The 24,338-nt window shown below is 36.9% G+C and overlaps 1 protein-coding gene across 1 annotated transcript in view; it reads left to right on the forward strand.

The window, feature by feature from the left end:
• The window catches only part of FGF12 (fibroblast growth factor 12), a 227,084-nt gene that overhangs the window by 35,521 nt on the left and 167,225 nt on the right, over window positions 1-24,338 (forward strand). Inside the window, exon 2 of the mRNA XM_069472776.1 lies at window positions 9,263-9,373. Coding sequence (XP_069328877.1) covers window positions 9,263-9,373 — 111 coding nt within the window. The remainder of the gene's footprint in view (window positions 1-9,262; window positions 9,374-24,338) is intronic.

Here is a 24,338-nt window from a genome sequence, read left to right on the forward strand (position 1 = left end):
TGCATTCTCCAGCAGTTGCTCTTGAGCTGCCTGGAATGCCGTGTCCCTTACAGATGTACTTCTTTGAGTGATCATCTGAGAAAGACCAAGGAGTTGCGACCCAGTGAAGTTAACCAGAGCCAAATTCCCCTCAATGAACAGAGATCCTTAAAAGCAAGAAATTGTTTGGCTTCATGGCAATGCCTGAATTAAGCTTTATTCATCCATACCTTCCATGATATTCTATATTGAAATAGGGCTTCCATAGGAACCTAATGGTGGATTTGGATTTAGAAAGTGAGAAATTGTGCATCTTTTTACAACTGAAAGGAGACTACTCATCTTTTATCCTTAAAGTGCCTGAAAGTGAGCACACCAAACACAGTCATTCTGTCCTCAGGCTGACAGCTTTTCTCCATCCCCCTGGTTGCCGCCTGCCTAATACTTAAGGCCCTTATTAAATGGATTAACTCTCTAAGTGGCTCCCATGACCACACCATCACCCCACTCTAATTCAGCCTCCTCTATTGTCCCCGATTTGACTTTCTAAAATACTGCCCTCATAATTTTATTCCTTGACTTAAAATCCTTTGAAGTTTCCCCATTGCCTCATACAGTGGTTTTTGAAGTATGTGGGGCAAGACAGTCCCTTTGGCATATGGGAAGAAACCATTGTAACTTCTGGTTTGTGTTTAGTACTGACCTCATTTAAAAATTTCTACTTTGATCTATAATGTACATATAATTTACAGAGTAGTATATGCAGGTGACTTATAAATAATAAACAGACATATATGGAAGCTATAGATTTAAAATATTTTACAGATAGTGATGTGTAACCAAAAAGATTTGGAGATCCTTGGTTTAAAGAATAAAGTAAAACTTAACTAGTAGCTTTGCTTAAGAACGCTCAAGTGTTCTGGACCCTCCTTTCTTTCTGCTGTCACCTCTAGCCACTGGATCCATGCCCTTATTTCCGCACACCCTGACCATGCCCTTCTGCTTGCCCAGCCCTGAATGTGCAAGGCACATGCATCCCTCTGTGCCTTTGCTCCTGCAAGCAAAATCCTGCTGTCTATTCTAGGCTGCATCTAATATGGTGCTTCATCTTCAAAGCCTTTCTTAACTGCTTCTTGTCCCAGAACCCACTATCCCAGGTAAAATTAGCATCTCCACTCTGTGATTCCATGGCATTTTGTTTGTTCCTCTGTGACAGCACTTTTCACGTTCACTGCCATAATGATTAGTTGTGTATGTGTCTCCCTGACAAGGCTGTGGGTGCCTTCAAGACTGGAAGTGCATCTTACTCATCTTTGTACCCAGTACCCAGTGCATGTTTAAAGTCAATAAATGGTGTTTGAGTTATTTTAAATTTTCCTGAGCATATTACAGAGGACAGTCTGAGAGTTAGAGGGCCAATGGTATGAGGAATAAAATCGGCTAAGTACAAAAATCCTGTCCCTATTGGCATTTTGTATCTTAGCTCCGTGCTTCTGCCCTGCTTCTCTTGTCTTCCCCAGCTCAGACTGCTTTGGTGAGTGAAGAGGATACTTCAGAACAGCGTGTCTTTTCTTTCCCTTTAGCTTTGAGGTAGCATGAAGGTTAAGGATTGCCTGTCTCAAGGTCATTTGGTTCCCGTTGAAGTGTGAGGCAACTCAGGGCTTTGGAGACTGCATTTTATGGAGGACGCTGCTGTGCTTGTCAGACTGTTCAGCGTGGAGGGGAAATGGAAAGAAACACACTGAAGGCTGGAGGCATTATATTAAATGGCTGTAAACAGCTCTTTCTCCAAATGAGAAGCTCCTCGGAAAGTCAGAGGTGACAATGGAAAATGCCAGATATAACTTCTTTCTTTCTTTCCTTCAGCATACAAACACTCTTCATCTACCCTGTGCCTGGCACTGTGTTAGGTGCTGGGAGACAGTGGTGAATAATTCAAGGTCCATGCCCTTGAGGAGCTCAGAGTTCAGCAGCAGAGACAGAGGTGTAAGCAAGCAGCTGAAACAGTGTGCAGCTCTCCTAACCTGTGCACAAAGGAGCTCTGAACAGGGAGTGATTAATTTTGCCTTAGGGTGTCAGGGAAGGCCCTGTTGGGAGGGGGGGGAATAGATCTTTGAAGACTGAGGGAAAGCCCTGGGCAGAGGAGGAAAGCAGGGGTTGTACATTTCAGGCAGAGGGAACTACAGAAGAAAGAGTCTAAAGCAAGGATTGGCAAATTTTCTCTGTAAAGAATCTCTTAGTAAATATTCTGGGCTTTTCAGGCTATAGGGTCTCTGTTGCAACTACTCATCTCTGTTGTACGAAAGCAGCCATGGGCAACACATGAAGGAATGGGCATAGCCCATGTTCCAACAAAATTTTATTAACAAAATTGGCAGCCACAGGATTCTAGTTTGGATTCCTGGCCTAGATGAAGGACCTTCAGAGAGCCCCTAATCTCATGATTCCTAATCTTTTCATGTATTAGGATTACATCACACTTGCTGTTTCCTGCCCTTGGACCACTTTTCTTTTAGATCTTCCTAACAGTCTCCTCCCTCTCTTCATTCAGCCCTCTGTGATGTCATCTGCTAACCACTTCATGCACAATAGCACATCCATCTCTTGTATGCTGTATCATTTTTGATTGCTTTAATTTTCATCATAGCACTTAGATACTATTATACATTTTATTCTTTATGTTTTTATTTTTCTTCTTTCCTGTTAGAATGCAAGCTTCATGTTTTTTCTCTGTGATATTCAGTGGTGTACGGAGCTGATGGTACTCATCTCTACCCAGCTCCACCTGTACATTCAGTGACGTTAAGTGGTAGTTTTAAATTGGGAATATTTGTACTATAGAAATCAGCCTTATGGAAATCAGTTTTGGGTTTTCTTTTCTGGTCTTTTTTTTTGGCGAGGGGGATGGTTTTCTAACACACAACTGATTATCCCCTTTGCCTAGAAGAATAACCACCACAAAGTCTGGTACTTACAAAATAAATAAAATGTTTCATTAGTGTCTGTTGATTGAGAACATGGATATACACTTAAGATACAGAGTCCTCTTGGAATCCTTATTACCTCATGGGGAGAGTCATGGCCCTCAGGTGGGTAAGTGCTGATGGTGTCCATCACCTGTATTTGACCAATGGGGAGATTGAGGATTGGGGATAGGGTGTGGCTCTCTTTACTCCACGGAGCAGATTCTTCCAGCCCATGATGACACATCTCTGACCTTATACTTTCGGTTCTGCAAGGTGCTCCTTTAGGTCTGCTTACTGCAGTCTACTGCATGAATGAGGGGCCTCAGGCTTGCTTCACTTTTAATAAACAGCATGTATTTTTAATGCATTCCCATAGCTCAGTATGGTTGTAATTTTTGCTTTGTGTTTAAAAGTCCACACAAATTCTGTCCCTTTTCATCTGTCTTACTGTATCTTGCTTCTGATTTTTCTGGGACTTTGATTTATGGTATGCAAATGTGCCCTAGTCTATACCCTTTAGCTATGATTGGTCAGAAATGTATTTTTTAATGAACACTTTCCATCCTTAATAGTCTAATTTTGAAATCTGCAGCAGTTTAATGCCCCAGAAGAACTAGACAAGAATCACATTTAACAACCTTTTCAATCTTAGTTCCTTTAAGTGGGCAGTATTAAACTTTAATACAGAAGGCCCATTTGTAAACCCACAGAGACTGATTAAAAAACCCATCAAACTACTCCAGAATCCATATTTAACATTTACAAAGAACTTTGCATTTTGAAGATGCCTGGTAAACAATCATTTGCATTCCCTGTCCTAAGCACAAGCTGAGGAAACAGAAAAGAGAATTTGTATTTAGCAGGCCATTCGGTTTAGGGAGGGCCTTTCACTGTCACTCAGGATGTCTCAGCTTTTGGAGACATCCGTGTCCTTCACAGCCGCTCTGACCTGTAGTTTTTCTGCTGCTTCTTGGTTGTTTATGTGCAGTGATAGAAAATTCACTCTTTTCCTAGGCAACCTGTTTGTCCTTTGAACACAATTTGTTTTTTTATCTGCCTTTTCATAACTTTTACCCACTAGCCCTAGTTCTGTCCCTGTGGAGCCCCTCAGAACAGATTGGCTGCTTCTTTCTGCTGTGGGCTCTCAAGAATGTGGAGACGGCTCACATCCTCCAACCCCCAAACCTCCCTTCTCCAGGCTGCATATCAACTGTTTATTCAGCCATTCTTCATATGACAGTTCTTAGAACCCTCTTTATTTGGCTTGCTTTCCTCTGGACATGGTCCAGTTTTGCCAGTGTCCTCCTTAAAGTGACTGAACAATGCTGGAGAGTGGCTAGGGCCATCGACTCTTAAGCTAGACCTGCCTCTTCATTTTAGCTCTGTGACCTTGGGTGAGGTGGCGTCTCTGAATCTCAGTAATCTCATCTGAAAAATGAGAAAAGGGTACCTCATCCATTCATTGCTGTTAGTTATAAATAAAACCATAGAAAAATCCTCAGGAGAGTGCCTGGTACAAAGGAGATGGATTCAAAATATGGCTGATTTTATTAAAAATGACTATTAGTTCTCTAGATATGACCTCTATAACAAAATTTGCATCACTGTTATATTTTTCATTTTAGATTAGAGTTTACATGGAGGCACTTTCTCTAAGTTTAGGCACAATTGCTGATTAGGCTGGTCCTAGATAAATGTAATCCAATTTTAGTATCAACGATTTCTTGCCTAGTTTTCTATAGTCCCTTTTGTTTCTATCACCCTCACACTCCTATAACTGATACAAAACTAGGTGCTCCTCCCCTTCCTTCTCCTCTCTCTTCTACCTACTTGCTCTCCAGCACCCTGGCCTGCATGAGATGAGGGTTATGTCTTGGTTCCTCTTTGGAAAGGAAAGGGTGATGTCCACTCAGTATGTAGGAGATGAGTTATTACCCTAACTCATTCGTGTGTTAGCTGGGTGACCTTGGACAAGACACTTTCCCTGTGAGCCTCAGATTTTTTTAATATTTAAAGTTGATGAAAGAAAGTGTTGATTCTTCCCATTTCTAAGATTCATTCTCTTTTCTGTAATGTAGTGTTCATCTTGAGATGTGTGATCAGACACCCATGGCTCTTTCTTTGTTCTGGGTTTCCACTGTGTTCCCAAGTAATGCTCCATAGCACTGCATCCAAGCCAGCCCGACTGGTTAGGTGGTCTTTCAGTTCGAGGATCCCATCCAGAACACCACATTACATTTAGTTATCGTTGTCTCCTTAGGCTCCACTTGTCTGTGACATTTTCTCAGACTTTCCTTTTCTTTGATGACCTTGACAGATTTGAGGAATACTCATCAAGTATTTTGTAGAATGTCTTTTAATTGGGATTTGTCTGTTGTTTTTCTCACGATTAGACCAAGGTTGTGGGTTTTTCAGAGTTAGATCACAGAGGTAAAGAGCCATTCTCACCACATCATCTCAGGGGTGCATAGTATCAACATGATTTATGACTGTTGATGTTAACCTTGATCACCTTGCTGATGTAATGCTTTGTTTGTCAGGTTTCTCCATGGTAAAATTACTCCCTCTCTCCCTTTCCATTCTGTATTGTTTGGAAGGAAGTCATTATGCACAGCCAATGGAAGTTTATTTATTATACACCTCACTGTCCAAGGTGGATATTTCAATGGCTTTTGTCTTTTCTCCAGTAGTTATTCAGAGAGCAAGCATTCTTCCATTCTGTTGCTCCAGCATCCCCTAGGGCTTTGTCATCTTAATCCAGCCAGCATTAAGGAAAAGAGAATGTGGAGGAGAATGTTTGCTTTCAAAAAGCCTTGGCCTGCAAATGGCACACATCACTTTCGCTTACATTCCATATGACACTCATTCATCTGCCAAACCTAACTGCAAGGGAGGCTAGGACATATGGTCTAGCTGGGTGCCCAGGAAAAAGAGGAAATGGATTTGAGCGAAATGCTAGCAGTATTTGACACACCACTTTAGAGCACAAAAGGTAGTAAACCAACCCTTCCTCCCCCACCGTCTCATAATACAGCCATCATTTCATAAAAACGCAAAAAAATGGAAGAACATAATCTTAAAATCAAAGAGAGTCATATAAATTGAAAACAAATTAGCTTAATAAAAACTTACTCCATTGACTCTATTTTTATTAATTACAGTATTAATCTGTGAATGTTTTTTGAGAACAAGCACTTACTTGCATGTCTGCATTTGAGAACCTCTGCCCTGTATTCTCTCTGTACCAGACTCTGTATCGTTCCCAGAGTGTGCTATGTTTTTCTGCCTGGAATACCCTTCTTCTTGTTTATTTGCCTAGGAAAATCCTACTCATTCCTCAAGTGACAGATGAGGTGCCTTCGCCCAGCCTCCAGAAAGATTAAGTCTCTTGCTCCTTGGTGCTATCACGCCATTCTGCTTCACCCTCTCTCATTTACCAGCTCTCCCACACTAGTGTTATATATAAATGTTTCATGCATTAGACTGGGTGCTCCCTGAGGACAGCACAGGCTTTATTCATCTCTTAAGGCCCCAAGCATAGTCTGACAAATAAAACGTGTGTTGGTTGCATATACCCATGATGCTAGATGGGCTAATTTTTTAGCCTCTATGTTTAAAATACAGCACAACTTGCTTTTTCCCTCCCTAATTATAAAAGAGATCGTCATTTATGATAGCCAAGCCTTCATGGAGGAGGTGATCTCGAGGTGAGCCTGGAAAGGCTGGTAGGGCTTGATAAATGGTAATAGAGGTACAGAAAGCTGGGCAGGTTTTACAGTTTTCTGTGACCCATCTTAGGTTCAGGGCATTTGTTCAATAGATGCTCAGGTCTCCTTTGAGACTTCTATAGGGCAACACATTCACTTTCATAGATCATCACGTAATTAAAACTCAGACTCTGAGCTTGTTCTGGCACTGCTCTCAGTGGTGCAGGTTGGTATAAAAGTCTCATGCTCATTATCCTGAACGGGAGTTACTAACTTGAATTCCCAGGGCTCCAACAGGGGAATGGCTTCACCATGGCAAAAGAAGTGTTTAATTACCGATACAGAAAGAGGAGCATGAAGAAAACAAACAATCATTTGCAGGCTTTAATGACTAAGCTGCCATACATCTCATTGCTAATGAAAGCATAACTTCTTAAAGTGACCGTATCAAACTTATTAGAAATAAAATATGAATTATAAGACAGTTATCCCTTTCCTTTCTTCTATCACTTTCTATCGTCTACTTTTAGCCCACTGTTTACTCCAGTGGTTTTACAAGCTCAATTAGTATTTTACTAAAACAGAAACCAGGAAGTAGAGTCTGTTCTCAGAATCTTCCCTTTACCTCACTTACACCGTTTCCTTGATTTTCATAGTGGAAACATTAGACTTTAATTAGGACTTACATTTTTATGGGATCTTCTAGTTCATACTATCACATTCTTGTTCACTTGAAATTCTCAATGATTATAGTGAAGGCTGGAATCACTTTTTCTCATTATACAGATACAAAATCTGACGCTCAGATATTAAATGACTTGCTCAGGACCATACATTTATGGTTCAAAGCTGCGTCTTCTGACTCCACATCTAGAGCTGAGAGTGCCACATCAGAAGCTGCCTGTCAGCCAGGGAGCCTCCTGGCAGAGGCACACAGAATGCTGTTTGCAGTGAGGTTAGCTAGCTGCGTGTTTCTCTGAAACGTCCCTGGCAGGTGGGATTGGATGAATCCATGGAGAAAATGCACTGAAGGTGAATCTTTTCCTATATTTCCACCACCGCTCAAGCAGAGGGTTCTAACCTGCTCAAGGGAATAGAAACTCATAGGAGAGACCTAAAGATCATTTATTTAATTTAACGTTCAGATATTATTGATGAGGAAATTAAGACCTGCAAATTAAATAAATTGAATGTATTTAACTTATGAAGATAACACAAAGCTGTTCATCAGGATGCCTAACTTTCAGTTCAGTTCTTTTGTCATGACTCTGCTTCCTCATTCCCAGTTTTCTTGACATCTCTTTTGCTTCTTAGGGCCACGTTGAAGAAGATGTGTTGATAGAGGCATTGCCCCATTTTCTTAAATAAGTGTGATGAAGTCACGTGTGCAAAAGTCCAACCATAGACATATGTTATAGAGAATAGGCCCATTCCCAAAGAACTAAGCATATCAAATGTTCAACTGGAAAGCTCTTTTAGACTTAAACATCAATAAATGTGTTCACCTTAACACACAGTGCCCAGCTTATTGCCTGGCAGAAGAAAAGAGATTCTTGGTACATATTGATTGAATAAATGGATGAAGGATAAAGTGATTATCCTTCTAAGAATACCATGTTGCTACTTCAGCAATCATCATTTCCATCTTTGCTTCAAATTTTATCACTAGAAGCAGCACTTTTTTTTCTTTTTCTCTTCATTTTAATGAAATAATTAGGGCTATAAATACATTAGAATAGTTAATTTTTTCTAAACAATAGAGACAAAAGATGGAGAAACTGTGGAAATTAGATTGTTGCTGGCAGTCCCCACCACAAGGAGAAAGCTTTAAATACTTATTTCAGCTGATGTACAAAAATTCAAATGTGGTATACAAAGGTTAGTTTGATGGTATTTGTGAGTAGAGAGTTTTTAAAAGTTGAGGACTACTTTTAGTTTGAAATACTTAGAGAAATATGTATGACTTGATGTTTGTTTTTATTATTATTATTTTTGTACTGGAAAAATGGCCTTTGTAATATCGGGGCTTCTTTCTGCTGAAGTATTTAGTGAAGATGAAATCTGGATTTTCAGATACTTTCCAGTGACATCTCATGGCCATGGGGGTTTTGCTTTTGCCTTGTGGTTCTCATCCAAGCTATTCTTTCTGGCTGAACTGGATCAGAATTTTAAAATTCAGGAGTTTCTGATGGATAGCTGACACACAGCAGAAATAGAAGTCTTCAAGGACCTGATTATGACTGCAGGAAGCTTGGGAATTACAGTGGCATTTTGGCCTAAACAGTGATTCTGGAATGGGACTATAAATTTGGTGATGTCTTGCCGTCAGTCACCAGATGCACAAGGAGGGAAATAACTTTTTTAGCACACCTCTGTATTTTCTTAATCATGAGTAGCTTTTACTTATTTACATTTATTAAGCCTCTGCCTCTAGAAGGAAAAAAATAAGTAGAGATATGTTACTGAAATACCCCACTCCCAAATACTTATTTCAATATTTAAGCCATTAGCATTTATGCGTTTACTTACAGAATGGTTTTAACAATTTGCAAGTGTGCATATTTATAAACAAAATAAAAATTTGAATAATTATTTCATTTTGTTTTGCAGAACCCCAGCTGAAAGGAATTGTGACAAGGTTATTCAGCCAGCAGGGATATTTCCTGCAGATGCACCCAGATGGTGCCATTGACGGGACCAAGGACGAAAACAGCGACTACAGTAAGAAACATTAACTTCTTGCAATCTGATTCTAAATCAAATGTATGGCTCAGTGTATCTGATATTTAAAGCATGGCCAGGCTATCTTTTGAACTTTTAACTCTTCATAAGTAGTGTTTTTTCTTTTATCCTTCTTGCTATGATTCCCTACAGCAAAGAGGCAGTATGGGAGAGAGGTCATGTACTAAAAGAGAAGGTAGGTAGGAGGCTTGAAGGAGTTCCACTGGTCAGTAGACAAGGATATGCTCCCATGGAAGTGTTTTTAGTCAGGATAATGATAGTCCCTCATAGGAACAATACAGATCTTCCAGCACAAAATGGTATTTAAATCCTGGAACCAAAAAATGAACAGGTTATAATAATTCTCAGAACATAATTTCTGGAAGACAAAAATTACTTCTAAAGATGAACATTGAATACATGCATATGTATATTATATGTTATTTTATTTTGATTAAGGACAAAATTGCTAATTTTGAAAGAAAAATGTATTTAAATATGATTATCTTTTGCAGTAAATATAAAAATAATAATAATACAAATGAAGACTGGTAGACCTGAAACAGAATTTTTAAAATAATTTTTTGAAATAAAAGTACTGAATATTAAAAGATTAATAACAATGTTCTCAGTTTTTATCTAATTTAAATTTGAGTTGATGAGTTCAATAACTAAATGCAATCATCAAGTTTTGATGGAGTGTATTTGCATTTTAGAAACATTTCAAATACAAGCTTCAGAGGCAAAAATGGTATCTCTCATATATTTCAACTTCTGCATAATCATATACAGATACCTCAGGGCAAATTCATGTTATTCTAAAACTAAGTAGGATGCCATATTGTTTCTTAAAGTTTGTCTGTATTCACTGCTAGATCTTTAGTGTTGAACACACAGTAAGTACTCATTAAATGTGTCCATTAAGTTGTGATTCTGATGGATGTGATTTTTTTATCAGACCGACATTCTACCAAACTGTGTAATGTAATCTAGGAAGGCTGATATCTCATTAATCTTTTAAATTAATAAGAAGATTTAAAGAAATATTAAAAATCCCTAATGTGTGAAGGTGCTCTTGTCAACCCCTCTAAATTATTCTTTGTTCACTTAATATTACACATTACAAAATATGATTTACAATAAAGAAAAGATCTTATTATGAAGAATTTCATCCCAGTGTTCTTGCTCTCAGTTTTTTACAAAGTAGTTGATTGGCTTATTGTGGTTTGCATTGTTGGTTTGTGTTTGTGGGAATGCATTCTGTAAATGATTCAAGTTTTCAGCTCAGTACAGAAGAATGAGGATGCTTTTCTCTCCATGTAGGATTTTCATTATTGCATCTGTATTAAATGTAGATTTAGTGAAGCTACAAGTACAGATGGAAAGAATCAGATAATTGCTTAGTTGTGTCACTTACCTCTGCTAATTCTAGATCTCAGTTTCTTTATGAAATGAAGTGGCTGGAGATGATGATAATATCAATATCCTTCGTCAGCAACATCTATCCGATATAAAAAAAGATTGAAAAATTATAAATTGATGAAGATAGAGTCAATCCTCAAGTAGCCAAATGGCCATACACAGTTCTACAAAGTGCTGCCTTAACCCAGCCAGCGGTTCTGCAGATGTATGACATTATCATGGGTCAAGGGTAGAAAGGGTGGGAGTGCAAGTGTGAGGTCAAACTAACACAAATCCTCCCTTCACTGTTTGTAGAAAAATAATTAAAGTGTTTGCTCTGCTGATGCTGGGTCAACTGCTAGTGTAAATCTACACCCACAGATACATATATACATTTATACACATGTACATATATATATCAGCATAATGGCATTATGCATACCACATACATATACACACACATACACACACACACCAAGGGTGATATATTCTGTCAAATATGGGCTTTTAGAAACTGTATCAACTCACAAATTTAAGCTACGTAGTTTTTTTATTAAGATAAACTACTCACATGCTTTTAAATACATTGTTAATAAAATGGTTTAGACGTACAAAATGTAAAGAGTAATATAAACTCATCTGGATACCTACCATCAACTTAAAAATTAATTAAGCACAGCAGTACATTTGAACCCCTTGTGTGATCTCTCTGATGAAATCCAGCTTTCCTTTGTTCCCAGACATAAAACTGTCCTGAGTTTGACATTTCTTATTTCCATGTAATTAAAAACTTTTTTGCTATATATATGCATTCATATAATATTGTTTTACATATTTTTAAACCTTTTATAAGTGAGAGCAGTGTCATATATATCTTTTATATACTTTAACCCTCAGTAGTATGGTTGTGAGGTGTATATATGGTAATATATAATACTTGCTTTATTTAATTTATTTTTGTAAAATATTCCACTGTATGAATATATCCAAATATGTTTATCCATTCTCCTTTTGGGGAATAATTATTATTTCTATTTTAAATCAATCCCAAACAGTGCTGCTAAGATCTTTCTTAGAGATGTTGAAGGGGCCTTCCTTGACCATCCTTTAAAAAATTATACTTCTCACCTATGCACTCTTATTCTGATACCCCACTTTATTTCTATTTATAGCTCCCAAGACCATCTGACATATGTATTGTTGCTGTTTATTTGTTTACTTTTGATCTTCTTCCCCAGGAGAATGTAAATTCCACAAGTGAAGAGATTTTGTTTTGATCCTTCATGTACCTTTAGAACCTAGAGTGGTCTCTAACACATAGGAAACATTCAATACAAATTGAATGAATGAATGAATGGATGAATGTCTCCTTGTGAATATGTGCAAAACTTTTTCTAGGTCGTTGGCTCAAATACTTCTGCCTGCCTATGTATTTTTTTTAACTTTTTCTTTTGAAATTGTTTTAGACTCTAGAAAAATTAGAAAGTAATATAGCAAGCTCCTTTATACTCTTCACCCAGCTTCCTCTAATGGTATCATTTTACATAACAATACTAGAATTATCAAAACCAGAAAATTAACAGTGGTATGATACTATTTACTGAGCTATAGTCTTTACTCAAATTTCACCAGTTTTTCAACTAATGTATTTTCCTCTGACGCTCCTCCCCCATATTTTAATAAAAAATTTCAAATGAAAAGAAATAATTTTATGTATACTTTTTCTGAGTGGCGATTAGGGGTAAAAATATCAGAGAGGGAATTTAAATTCTACTCATGTTTTTTATAGAAAAATTATAGGCCTTTAAGTTGTTAAAATGTCTTTCTTTCTCCACTTTGTGTGGGTTGGAGTAAAAGCAGTTGATTGTTTGAAAAAAGAATCTTGTTACTATGAGCATCTGTCAGAAATGTGTTGCTTGGTTCACTAGACATCATTAGGGCCAACCAACTTTACCATAATATCTCACATAGAATTGATAAAGACACCTGTTCTTTTGTTCATGAAAATAGACTAATTACATGTAATTGAGTACAAACACAAATGGGTTTGTCAGCAGTAACAGATAAGAATCTCTGCAAATGTAATGATAACAAAAAATGCAAAACTCTGTTGGAACACTGGAACAAAAATGACAATAGCAGTTTGGAGGATATTAACAGGAATATTTTACATAAAATTAAAAAGCTGATTATTTCTGTTCCACGAGTTACAAGTTACGATAGGAGAAGATACATTTGAAGAGGTCAAAAATACTGGGGAGAAAACAATGGAGACATCATAACCAAATGCATTGTTCTCTTTTTCTTCTGAACAAAAAAATATCAAGAGCTATCTGACTATGGAACAGGGTGCCTAACAAGTTAGTACAATGGTGAAACTGGAGATACTCAAGCAGATGCTGTACACTTCTTGCCACTTGAAGTGAGGGGAGAGGTTCACAAAAAAACCCCACTGGTGTAGGAGTGGGAAGCAGGGTGGTAATGGGGACAGTTTCAGGACTCAGTGACTTTTAAATTCCTTTAGTCCTGAAGTTCTTCTAAAAATAATTTTGAATAGATAAGTTCATGGTACAAAATTGTAAAGACACAAAAGGGTATACAGTTTAGAAGGAGCAAAACAATCCCTGACAGCCAGGAAACTGGCTTGCTTGGTACTCCTAGTAAGCCTTGGTGTCCTCTGTCGAATATAGGCACTTTCGCAGCACACACAATCAGTTGAGGCCACTATGCCGTGATGAGTCAAGGTAAAAGCAAGACCACTTTGTAATCAAGTCTAAACACAAACACAAAAACAAACAAACAAACAAACAAACAAAAAAACATTATCTAAACTACAAAATTATCAAATGTTTCTCTGTCCTATGTTATGAGTGGCCACTACTGCTTTTATCAAACACAGCTTTAATCTTGCTCTGTTCTTCTTGCCTTTTAGATAAGAATTATTAAGATATTAGTTAGAGAATTACACCCACCTCCTTAGAGCATTCAATCTGGGGAAAATGCAGATTTCTTTGAGCCCTTCCTAAAATCACTTAAAACACAATCAAATCTTATAAGTCTTTTTTTTATATACCCTCTTACTAAGACACCGCAGTTTCTGTGACGGTGTGTATTTTTCCTCCCTGTTGCAAATCATTAAACCCAACTTCGTTCAAGAATAGATGTGTTTCTAGTATTCTTTGGCTGGAAGTCAGTGATACAGTCAAAACCAATTTTCTTTCTCTCTACCCCCACCCACCACCTGGTCACATTCTTGGTATTTGTCCAGATACAGTATATGCATTTATCAACATACACAATACTCCATCATTGGTCTATATTTATCTACTACATCTACCTTTCTATTTCAGTACCTTTTATTAACTTAAAATGTGTATGTGTAAGATTTTGCATATTAATACATATTTAAATAGAATAATTTAAATACCTAATTTCCCATTGATGGACATTTCACTTCTTTCCAATATTTTGCTAATATAAACAATGCTGTAAAGAATATCCTTATATATAAGTCATTTTTCATGTGTGCAAATATATTTATAGGGTGGTGGCTTAGAAGTAGAATTGTTCCATCATGAGTATGTGCTTTTTTAATTTCTAAAGATAACATCTATTTTCTCTCCTTTGTACGAATTTACACTGAGAGTGTCTGTTTCCTTATCTTCTAGTCAACACAATCTGTTATCAAACTTTCGGTTCTTTGTTACCTTAAAATGTAAATTTTAATTTTTCTTTATGAGTTAGGTTGAGTACTTGTTGATGTGTTATAAGGGCGATCTGCACTTCTTTTTCTATGAAATGTCTGCTTATATCTGATTCTATGGAAGTCTGTTTTTTATTTGTAGGAAATTTGCATTTAAAAATAAGTTGTTTTATGGATTACCTTTTTTTGCTTATTTTGTTATCTTTGAATTTTTTTGCCATACTTTATTCTTTTTTATTTTATTATGCTCTCAGCTTTTCTTTCCAATTTAAAAAGGCTTTAGTAATTCCAAGATTATCAAAAACACAGTCTCCTATGTTTTGCTTTTGTTTTTCATTTTTTGGTATTTCATATCTAATTAATCTGAAATTTATTTTTGAGATTCTTTCATTATAAACTTATAATATTTTATATTTCTATCAGTTGCAAATACAATTTATTCAGATTGTATTAATGTATGAAATTGATTGTGAGTTCAGTATAGAGGAACATATTTCAAAATGATCTGTGTCTGATTTTCAGAAATTCAATTGGAAATGTAAAAATTTAGTCATCGAGTTATGTTTTCTATACAATACCAAACATATGATGTTTTGATACCACCAGCCACAAGTATATAGACACAGCCAAAGTCAGCAGAAGCTTGTATTGCTAAACATGATCCAAATGGTTAGTTGGGGGAAGTTATGAATGAAATCTTGTGTTTCTTATTACAGGTACTGCAAAGAATTATAAAAAAAAAAGTTCTTTCTCCCTAACAAGGGGGTCTTTCTGGCCAAGAAATTCATCTCTTTTACCTACTCAAGTATACACATTTATATAGTACTCATGGGAGAGTGAGGACTATGCCATATCCGATTATAGGGTTATTATTTTCTTCTTGTGTCATTTATATTTTAAAAATATGCCATGAATTTGTATGTATGAAATTACACCTTTAAGTTTGGTTGAAGAAAAAAAAAGAAATGCCTGCCTTATCCTGCTTCTGTTCTGTAAGCAAGGTTGTTTGCATCATCTTGAGGTATACTTGGGTACGTGGAATACTGTCACTCTTATAGTGGCATATCTTTCCAAGAGCAACATTAATCTTCAACCTTAGCTTGTGAATGTTTACTTTATTCGTAGTAACTTTACTTGATGTTTTTAATAAAGGAAAAATGTTTCATTTTGATTTTGATATCTAGAAGAACAGTTATGGACATTTGTGTCAGGCATTTGGTAGAAATTTATGTTTTTGTTGAATTTGTTTTAATTTTAAAGACAATGTCTTCAAATAATATGTGTGGAAAGATTGAATGAGAACTAATTATTTCCTTGAATGTTTACTCCCTCCCATAAGATCATAAGGGGATAACACCTTCAGTGTTTTCTGTAATCTTACCTAGTTGCTCTATGACTACGTATGGGCATATTTATAGGCAGAATACATAGTGGTAAAGATCTTATGGTAGCTACTTAACCAAGTGTATTCCTAGAAAGAGCTGAGGACTGGGGTTGTCTTTGGTCTATTTTTGGCTCTGTGAGGTGACTGGTGCTTTGGCCTTGGGCAAGTCACATAAGCTTTCTTAGATTTATACAAACTCAGATTGTACAAAATGAGAACAGAGAATCTCTAAGGTTTTGTTAGCCTTTCGTTTACTTCTCATACAGAACTAAATGTATGCTCAGAAAAACTGATTGAAGGCTTCCATTTCCCTAAGTGCCATTTGTTTGTTCTGAAGGGTATGTTGCCGGCAGGCAGGAAATCTTCATTTTACAAATCCCTGCATGATATTCTCAAGGTGTGATAAAAATCTGGAGAATCACTCACATAAATAATAGACCCAGAATCTGAATTCAGGCTATCTGACTTGAGATTCTGTGCCTTCGGTTTAGTTATTATATTTATCTTTGTGTCTTAATTTCCTCATTTATTAAATGAGAGTAATAGTATTTAGATCATAGGGACGTTGTACAGATGAAATGGCTTGATTCATGAAAGTGCTTTAAACAGTAATTCATGATAAATGTCATCTGCTCTTGTTTTTAATTTCATAAGCAGGAGTGAGATAGGCCAGTTTGCAAGGAGCTCAGACAGTGGCCATTTCAACAGAAGCAGACTTCTTAGCAATGGCAGCTTTTGTTTCTTTGAAGGTGTTTATATTGGAGGGTATGGAAGAGTACTCCAAGTCAGTGGTTCACAAAATGTGTAGTCCCTAGACCAGCAGTATCAATGTCACCTAGGAACTTGTTAGAAGTACACATTTTCCAGGACCACCCCAGACATGCTGAATCAGAAGCTCTGGGGCTGGGGCCCAGCAGTCTGTGTTTTGGCAAGCCCTCCAGATAATTCTGATGCACTGCAGCAGGTACAACTGGTAAGTCTTCTCTGCCCCCAGGATTTGGAGTACTCGCTTTTGCTAATGAAGGCAATCTCTGATCTGGGGCTGTTCTACCTAGTTCTATGGGTATATGACTCCTAATTTAACAGAGATCTGCAGGTGCTGAAATTCAAACTTTGTAGTATCTTAAACATGTGTGGAATCTGTTACTTTTTTTTGTTTGTTTGTTTGTTTTTGAGACAGAATCTCACTCTGGTGCCCCGGCTAGAGTGCTGTAGTGTCAGCCTAGCTAACAGCAACCTCAAACTCCCGGGCTCAAGCGATCCTCTGCCTCAGCCTCCCTAGTAGCTGGGACTACAGGCATGTGCCACCATGCCCGGCTGATTTTTCTATATATATTTTAGCTGTCCATATAATTTCTTTCTATTTTTAGTAGAGACGGGGTCTCGCTCTTGCTCAGGCTGGTCTCGAGCTCCTGAGCTCAAACGATCGGATAGGGCTCAAACAGGTTTGGGGGACTACAAAAAAACCCATATGTACCACTTAATTTTATGTCTTAAAGCTTTTACACATGCTAACTGCTTTTGCTTGGGAAGTCTTCACCAATCTTGTCCACCTGGTAAGCCACTCCCACTCTTCAAAACCCTCCTGAATCCTTACCTCCTTTGTCTGTGTGAGGCCTTCTCTAGGGATCCCCCTCAATTGCTGCCCGCCCCCCCCAACAGAACCCCACATTAATCACTCACTTCACTCTACTGCACTTGAGCCTTAGGCGTACATTTACAGCTGCACAAGTCACATACTGCGGTTCTTTATCTGCATTTGTGTTTTCCCTAATAGAGTATGACGTCTTTATTTGCCTTTCTGCCTAGCACAGCAATACACATTTTCCAAGGTCCTAAGGGCTACAAATGTGTTTCATTTAGCTGGCACTCTTTAGGGAGGAAAATGAGTGTATTCAAGTAATGGACACAACGTCTACTTTTCTCCCTCATTTTCCTCCTACCTGCTTAGGCCCCTAAGACTTTTCAGTTTGGAATTCCTGTAGCTTTCACTCAGTGTTTGTGAAATCAGAATAACTGAACACAACTTAAAGGAACGGTATAAACCAGTTAAATATCACCAATTGTGGGACAAAGTAGCTTGGGCTGCTAGTTACCCTTCCTGTCCCAATTCTTTCTCTAATTAGCTGAGTGATATTGTTTAAGTCACACAAACTTTCTATTCCTTGGTTGTCTTTCTTTCTTTTTTTTTTTTCCTTCTCATTTCCCCTTCAAGAATGAACTTTGGTTTTCTACTCTGTAAAATGAAGTGTTTGGAAAAAATGAACTCCAAAGTCCCTGACAGATCTGAAATTTTGTAAGCCTGTACATTGACAATGATACTTGTTTTTACCTTTGAAAAACTTGAAACTTTTTTCTTTTAAACACATTACAGAAAAGGGCAAGATCGTAAGAGAATACAGTTCAATAATTTTTGCATGGGATTTTTAAACAATAGTGAATTCACCTCTACTTTCAATATGAATGCAGATTTCTACCACTTCTAAATACCCTTCTTGCCCCTACCTAGTCCATGCTACTCTCCTGTCTGTGTGGACTTTTGCAATAGCTTCCTAACTGGGCTCTTCAGTGCAGCCTGTTTTCCACACATTAGTCAGAGTGACCTAGTTAAAACATAAAGTGAGACAAACTCACTTCTCTGCTCAATCCCTTCATCACACACCATTAAGAGTAAAAGCCAATGACCTTTTTACCTATGATCAATAAAATTTTATAACCCCACCTGTTGCCTATTGTCTCTCCTCCTTCCTTCCCCTGGTCTCCTTGCTGTTCCTCAAGCACACCAACCATGATCGTCCTTGAAGGTGTTGGTGCCCGCTCTCCCCACATCCTGGAATCTTCTTCTCTCAGGTATCTAAATAGCCCACTCCCTCATCTTCTTCATACCCTACGCAAAAGGGAGGGCTTTTCTCAGGGAGATCTTTTCTAGCTCATCTATGTAAATTTTAATTCCTATCCTCAATACTTCAGACTCTCTTGGCTACTTGAATTTTGTTTTTTTCTCCAGAACCTTTACCACTGTGTAGTATACTTACTTAATTATCTCTCTTTGCCACTAAAAAGTTCCCTATATATACCACACATTTTCTTCATTCTGTATTTGATTATGTTATTTCTTTCAGTAATTATGCCATCCTCTAAAAGCAAGATTGATTGTCTTTTGTCTTTGAAACCTTTTTCTGATTTCTTTAACTATAATTCCTGCTTTTTCTTCTGAACTGTACATCTCTTAAGATTTTATGCTGTTTCATCTGTATGCATCTATTATATGTATGACTTATTTACTTTCTTTAGGTTATGAATTCCTTGAGGGTATTGACTATGCCTGCTTTATCTCTGTGTTGGCCTGTAATAAAGTCTTAATAACGGGTAAGGCCTTAATAATGAATATGGATAGGTTAATTGATACTATAATAACAATAGTACAATCAGGCTACCAATTAAATTGAAAGACTTAATTAGAATGTGATCTCCACAGGGTGAAGAGCTTTGTCTGCATTTTGCACTGTTGTATATCCGGCACCTAGAATGGTACCTGGCGCATGTTAGGTATTCAGTATTTGTTGAATAAATGAATGAAAGTGAATTCACAGAACAACCCCATCAAAAATGAATGTACTTTTGTGTGACAACACCCATCTTGAAGAATAATGGAAATTGGATCATGCTTGCATTTTGTTTTGAGAATGAATGACAGATAATTTAAGAGAATTCAAGGGATGGATAAGGAAGTCATTTCCATTATGAAAATAAGAAGAAAATTGAGTATGCTTAGTCTGGAAAAGGGAACTCTACAGCAATGATAGAAAAAGAAGACACTCTTAAACAGTGTTACATATATCTTCAAAGTGTTATATGAATATATATTCGTGGTGTAATTACAGAGACATCATTTTCTAAAAGTATGTAAATGGTGCATTTGAGAAGGAGCCATTGCTTTTATTTTTTATCTAGGACCAGCAGTCTAAATTTAAGCTTATTTTGCTGGAAAAAGAAAATATACACTCAGGTGTTTTAGGAATAAGAAAATAAAGTTGGGGGCGGGGGAGTGGTTCCTTGAAGTAATAGAAAGGGATATTAGAGTTTCAATGAGTTAGAATCAGAGATTATTTGAAAAACAAACAAACAAACAAACAAACAACTCCTGGAATTCATTACCTGATTTTGAGGCTCTGAAATGTGAGTTGATTTGCTCAAAGTTTAATAAGTAGAATTCAGTTTTACTATATCCATATACTGTGCTACTTCCTCTACATAAGTTACTGCTTGTGAGGCTGTATGGATTTGCCCATATTCTTAATGGCAGTGGAGTTTGTTATATGTGGCTGGTTTGATTAAACATTCAGTTTATAGCCACCAGCTAAATAAGTGATAAATCATAATTGTATGCTCATGTGGACTGGTATTTTCCAGGTCATGCTACCATGAAGTATAAAGAAAATTATGTATTTTCAATGACGGATTTGGAAAATAAAATGGTCACCTGTGTGCTAAGCATTATTTCTTAATCTATGCTTTTGGGACATATCAGATAATATTTAATAATAGCTAATGTTTATTGAATGCTTTCTAAGTGTTTAGTACATGTATGAAAGTGTTATAAGTTTTATTCATTTAAGTCTTGTCACACCCCTGTAAAACAGGTACTGTGATCATTCTTATTTTGAAGGTGAATAAACTGAGGCACAGGAAATTTAGATAGTAAGCCCATGGCCACACAGATATTAAATGATAGACCCAAGATTTGAACTCAGCAAGTTTATTAGTAGTTCCAGAGTTAATACCATTATCCAGTCTACACTGGATCCCCAATTTCTCTTTTCTGGTTAATATTTCCCAATGCATAATCAACATTTCCTTAAATCATACCTCTTCCTTCTATTGACAATACTTTTAAAAAGCATTAAGAAGGGAATATAGTTTAGTTATAAGACATTATGGTGGTTTACTTTATATGGACTAAACACTGAACTTGCAAGAATTTCTCTTCAATGTATTTGATGTATTTTAAATGTAAATTAAAACATTTTTTGGAAATAGTAAATCATTATACAATAATTTTAAAGATCTTAAATAATCTGGTTGCCTGTTTCATATATATGACTTGAGAAGTTTGAGGTATGTAGGATGTGTGTGTTTGTGTGTGTATATATATCTTTTCATGTATTATTCAGCAGCCTAGATACAGTGGTACTGAGCAGGTACCTAGCCAAGATCTAGTGAGGTTTCACTTAGTACATCTACTTCCCCTAACAGTGAGACAGAATATGAAACACATACCCATGTCAAAATATGTCTGTACAGCATTATTAAGCCCACTCTATAGCATTACAATTGAATTAAAAAATATTCTAAAGAGAACTTTTCCTTGCTCCCTCTTAGTTAGGTATTGACAGAAGACATCATTTTTATTGTTTCTTTAGTATATATCTGGTATCATTTCCCATACTCGAGGAAGCAGTGTAATGAGCAGCCCACAGGATTTTAGGGACAGATAATCGTGGATATTAATATGCATTTCTCCACTTATCAGCTGGAGAAACTTGGGAAATTAGCACTTTTAAACTAGAGTTTCTCATCTGAAAAATAGGAATTATGTGCTTAAAGTTGATAATATCAAATTTACTCTCATGAAAGAAGGTAAGGTGTTTTGGAGAGTATAAATAGGAAAAATCTATGCTGGCTGAAGAGTGATCAGGAGTAATTTCAGAAAAAATGGAGGACTTGAGCAGAGTTTTGAAGAATGGGGTAAGAAACCATTTTTGAACCACACGTGCAGTTTTAGCACTCTTTTAGGCTTTCTTATCTTTGGGAGGATTGATCAAAATCTAATTTAGACAGGATTAAACCCCAGTGCGTTTGGGGTCTCCCTCTGAAGGTGTTGGAATGGACAGAGTGACATAGGTAGGGTCTTTTCTTAGTCCTTGACACTGCTGACAATCTGAGCAGGGAAAGTCCTACTAAGATGCAGGGTAAGGCAGCCCACCTTTCCTCATATATCCAATTTCTCTAAAACAATGGCCTCAAAATTTTTGCACATTAAAATTACTTGGATAATTTAAGACCTGAATCCCAGGTCTTGTTCTAGAACAATAAAACCACAATCTCTGAGGAAGGAACCCAGTTATCAGTGTTCTGTTAAAACAACTCAGATGATTTCAAAATGCAGTTAAGTATAAGAACAGAGATTTAGTCTAGAATATTACTTCTCATACTTTATCATGCATCAGAATCACCCGGAGGGCTTGTTAGACTACTGTTTGCTGGGTCTTACCCCCAGAGTGTCTGAGTCAGTAGGTCTGGAAGGAGGTTGGAGAGTTTTCATTTCTAACAAGTTCTCAAGATCACACTTTGAAAGCCATTGCTCTAGAACAATGCTTCTCAAGCCTTAAGTGCATTGTAATCAACTGAGGGTCTTGTTAAAATGCAAATTTTGCTTCAGTCATTCTTGAACAGGGCCTGAGATTCTGCCTTTCCAGCAAGCTCCAGGTAAGGCCGATGCTGTCCACACTTAGAGTAGCACGATTTAGTCCATTGATTGGTAAGGTTTGGTAAGAATCAACATCACTCTGGGGCTCGTTAGAACTACTCCAGACTATTGAATATGAACTTGCTTCTCAACAGTGCTGCACATTGGAATAATATGATGGAGTTAAAAAGATCCATCTTCAATACCAAAGATTTTTGTTTAATTAGCGTAAGTGTGACCTGGACATTGGATTTTTAAAAATCTTCCCAGAAGGTTGTAATATGTAGCAAAGTTTGTGAACTATTGAGTTAAATTATCTCTGCAGTTTTTTTATTTTTTTTTTTCCAGTTTTTAAAGTTTATGTTCTAAATTTGGATTATTAAAACTTTGAGAAAAAGTTATACAATAACATTCTTATTTTAAAGTGCAGTGCAAATCATTGCTGTTCTTTTATGGAAAGTTTTGTGATAGTTTATTTTAAAAGGAGGCCTTCAAGCTGGAGATGGACAATCAATGGCTCAAGTGCCCTCCTCCTGTGTCCATGACAGAAATCACTGAATTCTCACAACATTCATTGTCACCTAGCTTCAAATGTCTTCTTAAGACATTGTTTTAGGCAGCTACAGCCAGATGATTGGGTTTTCACATATGTCTGCCATATGCATGCTTTATTTTCATTAACACCAGCATATTGAGGGCCAACTGCATCCCAGTTATTGGGTTACAAAATGAATCTGACACAATTCCTGCCTTCTTGCTGTTCCCAAAGCAGAAGAAGTTGGATTTTAATGTAAAAAAAAACTTAATGTAAGGTGTCACTGGTACTAACAAGTGATTAGAAGAATCAGCAGATTTCAGGAATCAAAGAAATCCCCAAAAGCCATGGTACTCCACAAAGGTTGGTTTTAAACTGAATCTTGAAGAATAGGAAAAAAATACATGAACTAAGATTAGGAGAATTGTGTTTCCGATAAGGAGACACAAAATCAGGAAGTGGAGAAAGCTCCTGCCATGTTGGAGAAAAATAAGCCCACTAGCTTGCGAGAAGTGAAGAGATTGTGTGGAGGTGTCAGAGGACCACAGTTTAGACTGCCTTAACTGACACTTAGGGGAGTTTAAACTTTATATTGTAGGAAATAAGGAACTGATACTGAGCAATGAGTGAAATGCAGTGCTTTGGAAAATTTTTCTAACTAGAGATTATAGTAGAGATAGGTTGAAGGAGAGATTTTAAGGTAGAGAATAATGAGGACAAAATCATCATCTTATATTTCAAGTCCTTTTTTTATCTCTCCATTTCTAAAAAATAAATCTTACCACATTATATATTCATTTCTATTGATCTGCTTACAAATTTTGTAATGAGACAAGTGTATTTTTTTGTTTTAGTATTAATGATAACAAAGTGCAAAGCTTTGGTTGAGCATATCTAAGTCAACTCAAATAAGTTTCCTTGTATTGTCTGTGTATAATTTTAACTAAGAAGAAAAATTCTGCTTGGCTGAAAAATTCCACGTAAGGCCTTCAAATTTTTAAATTATAGTTCTACATTTTATTATTTTTTTCACAATTACTTGAATTATGATTACTAGTATTTCTGTTTTCTTTTCTTTTCTTTTTTTTAATTTTTTTTTTGAGACAAGGTCTAACTCTGTTGCTTGTGTGCCTGTGCTAGAGTGCAGTGGCATCATCACAGATCACTGCAACCTCAAACTCCTGGGCTCAAGTGATCCTCTTGCCTCAGCCTCCCAGGTAGCTGGGACTACAGGCACACACTGCCACATGCAGCAAACCTTTCTATTTTTTTGTACAGATAGGATCTCCCCATGCTGCCCAGACCAGTTTCCAACTCCTGGCCTCAAGCGATCCTCCCCTCTTGGCCTCCTAAAGTTCTAGGACTACAAGTGTGAGCCACTGTGCCTGGCCCTCTCTTTTATTTTTTAAGAGCAACAATTTTTAATAGTTTTATAGGCACTACAACCTAGGTTCAAATCTTAGCTTTTCCACT

Source organism: Eulemur rufifrons, chromosome 7 (genome assembly GCF_041146395.1).
Source record: "Eulemur rufifrons isolate Redbay chromosome 7, OSU_ERuf_1, whole genome shotgun sequence".
NCBI classification, from domain to species: Eukaryota; Metazoa; Chordata; class Mammalia; order Primates; family Lemuridae; genus Eulemur; species Eulemur rufifrons.